Source organism: Eimeria maxima, genomic scaffold (assembly GCF_000499605.1).
Source record: "Eimeria maxima Weybridge genomic scaffold, Emw_scaff2717, whole genome shotgun sequence".
NCBI lineage: Eukaryota > Apicomplexa > Conoidasida > Eucoccidiorida > Eimeriidae > Eimeria > Eimeria maxima.
This window is the reverse complement of record NW_013565567.1, coordinates 1-2,317: the sequence shown is the minus strand read 5'-3', so window position 1 is coordinate 2,317 and position 2,317 is coordinate 1. Positions and strand designations below refer to the sequence as shown.

The 2,317-nt window shown below is 49.1% G+C and overlaps 1 protein-coding gene across 1 annotated transcript; it reads left to right on the top strand.

The window, feature by feature from the left end:
- Positions 1 to 1,798: 1,798 nt before the first annotated feature.
- On the top strand, positions 1,799 to 2,311 carry EMWEY_00059300 (hypothetical protein; the record flags this gene model as incomplete). The annotated part of the gene is made up of 1 exon (XM_013481092.1): positions 1,799 to 2,311. A coding segment is annotated over one exon (513 nt), but the record flags the coding sequence as incomplete, so codon positions are not given.
- Between the last annotated feature and the right edge of the window lie 6 nt (positions 2,312 to 2,317).

Below are 2,317 nucleotides of genomic sequence, written 5' to 3'. Positions count from 1 at the left end.
TATTTACTGTACATGAAGACGTATCAGAGTCTAGAGGTAGAAAACAAGAGAGGCATTTTAATGTACCGAAGATCTCAAAAATTGAAGAGAGAAACTTGAAAGCGACTCATAGGATTCGGTCCCAGAACCAGTATGCTCCCTTCAAGGCAACAGTTGAGCCCATTGGGCTACAAGCTTGCCTGTATGTAGCTAAGTCGACAATGAGCTTTTGACTGAAGAGTTGCTTTTGGATGCCGGCTCCCTAGAGCTTCTCTCTTACGCACGTCATTGGTACACCATGCAACACAAGCTCTCTATTTTATGAACTGAAGAGCAATTACTGGGGCAACTCAGTGTGGAGGTTTTTCTGAGATTGGGTGGAAACTCATCTGCCGCGCCTGCCATGTAATAACAGTGTGTCTGTGGACCCAGCAGGAGTGATCCCAGGTACCCATCGAGAAGCATCGATGGATACCTGAGATCCCGCCTGCTGAATCCACTACTACTTCCGAGACAGTCAGCTAATCATGGTGGTATATTACGCATGGGGCAAAAGTACTTAAATGTGGGAAAACACCCTTTCCACAAAATAGTGCTAGCCCGGAACCACTTTCCCTCTGCCGCATGCTTGCCATTGCTCACTATCCAGTTCTAGCCGCGATCCTTAGTCGTTGTTAAGCGGCGCCTAAGCTATATTAAAGAAACCATTTTAACTATGTGTGACGTCTTCCATATTTGTACGCTTTCATTAGACTTTTAGTCTGGGGTGCGGTTTGTCAACCACCGTTAAATGAAGGCGGCTGGATCTGTAGTGCTCGAGGGTTTGGTGTGGCCACAGCACCTATTCACTATCTGCTGATTCCGCCAAAAGAAGAATTCTGTAGTTTTCAATCCTACCTTCAGTTTTTAAGCGCTATGAATGGCAAGTTACTAAAGGGAAGCGGCTTCGGACACGCAGAACAAGCTTCACGCTGAACTTGTCCTCCACAGGCTCGGATATGCTGCCACCCATTCCTCCGACAACTCCCAAATACCCCTTGTGCTGTCACCAGATCCATTCTGGTCACTTCGACTATCGCTTTTCTTAATTGACGACTGAGGACAACTGCAGATGCCGAAGACAGGAAATGGTGCTGCGCCTACTCCACCGATGCATATCAACCAGCACAGCCCTAGCGTCGATGCTATCGTACTACCCTCGGCTAAGGAGCTTTCCTTGTGGTCTCGCGAGACTACAAAGCCATATACGCCCCACACTAACGACTCTTCTTTGCATTTCAACGTGGATCGATGTAGGGGCCACGGTCGGTTCCACTGGCATCCTGTCACTCTTGCAGCCCTGGCGGCTGTTGCAACGACATATTTAGTGCTGATATGCGCTCAACATGTCGGGACCTTAAACAAGTCTGCACGATTGCGAAGAGCTCTATCCACCTCTGAGTATGCGGAGGAGGGCTCTTTGGGTTCCTGTGCATTCGAAGGTCAAGCGGAGTCTGCAGCTGTTGGTGTGGGAAACGAATTTCTTGGCAGAGAACAATTACTCGAGAGCGCCACAAGATTCACATTAGATTTAACCAAGACAATTCAAGGTAGTAGACATGCGTTGCTTTCCATGCCTAACTTCTTTTCTGTGAAGGTGTTCACGAACTTGTTGCGTTTTACTGTAGTGGAGCTGTCTGCCCTGTGTTCGTTGCTGGAGCCGAGCGAGCGGCACCATGTGAAGTCTGCAACAGTCGCTGTTTCTGAAGAAATCAAATTTTATTCTTCAATATTTACACGCAGGTCACTAACCCGCTCAAAAGTGCGTCACATCCTTTGTATGAAAGACTTTCTGCGGGAGTTGCCCGAACTGGACTTCGTGGGGAATTCAATGCCTCCCGTCGAGCATCTATCGAAACTTGCCCAGCTACTTACCCTGCAACAGACAGCACTCACACAGATACAGGGTGGCATGCAGCACTTGGCTAAACGATACGCAGAAAAGCCAGGATCAACTCCGGATCAGCCTGAGGAGGACCTTCTGGCTGCCTTGCACCGGACGACAGATCTGCGGAGAGACCAAGTCTTCCAAGATAGGGTAGTCGGCAGGTGGCTGATCGAGCAACACAAACCAGGCTCCCGTTCCGGGCTGGCTGGACAGAAAGTTATTGAACCTTGTATAGCATGCTCCCCTAATCCCCATGAAGAGCTTCTGAAGGAGCTCCTTAATACCCCTTTGGGCTTAAGGCAACAGATGGGCAGTGGGCAAATACCGATGCAACCTGGTGTCCGCTCGACTTTACAGGGACAAGAGGCTACTATCGAGAAATCAGCCCCTCCTGGACATGTGAAGGTACGA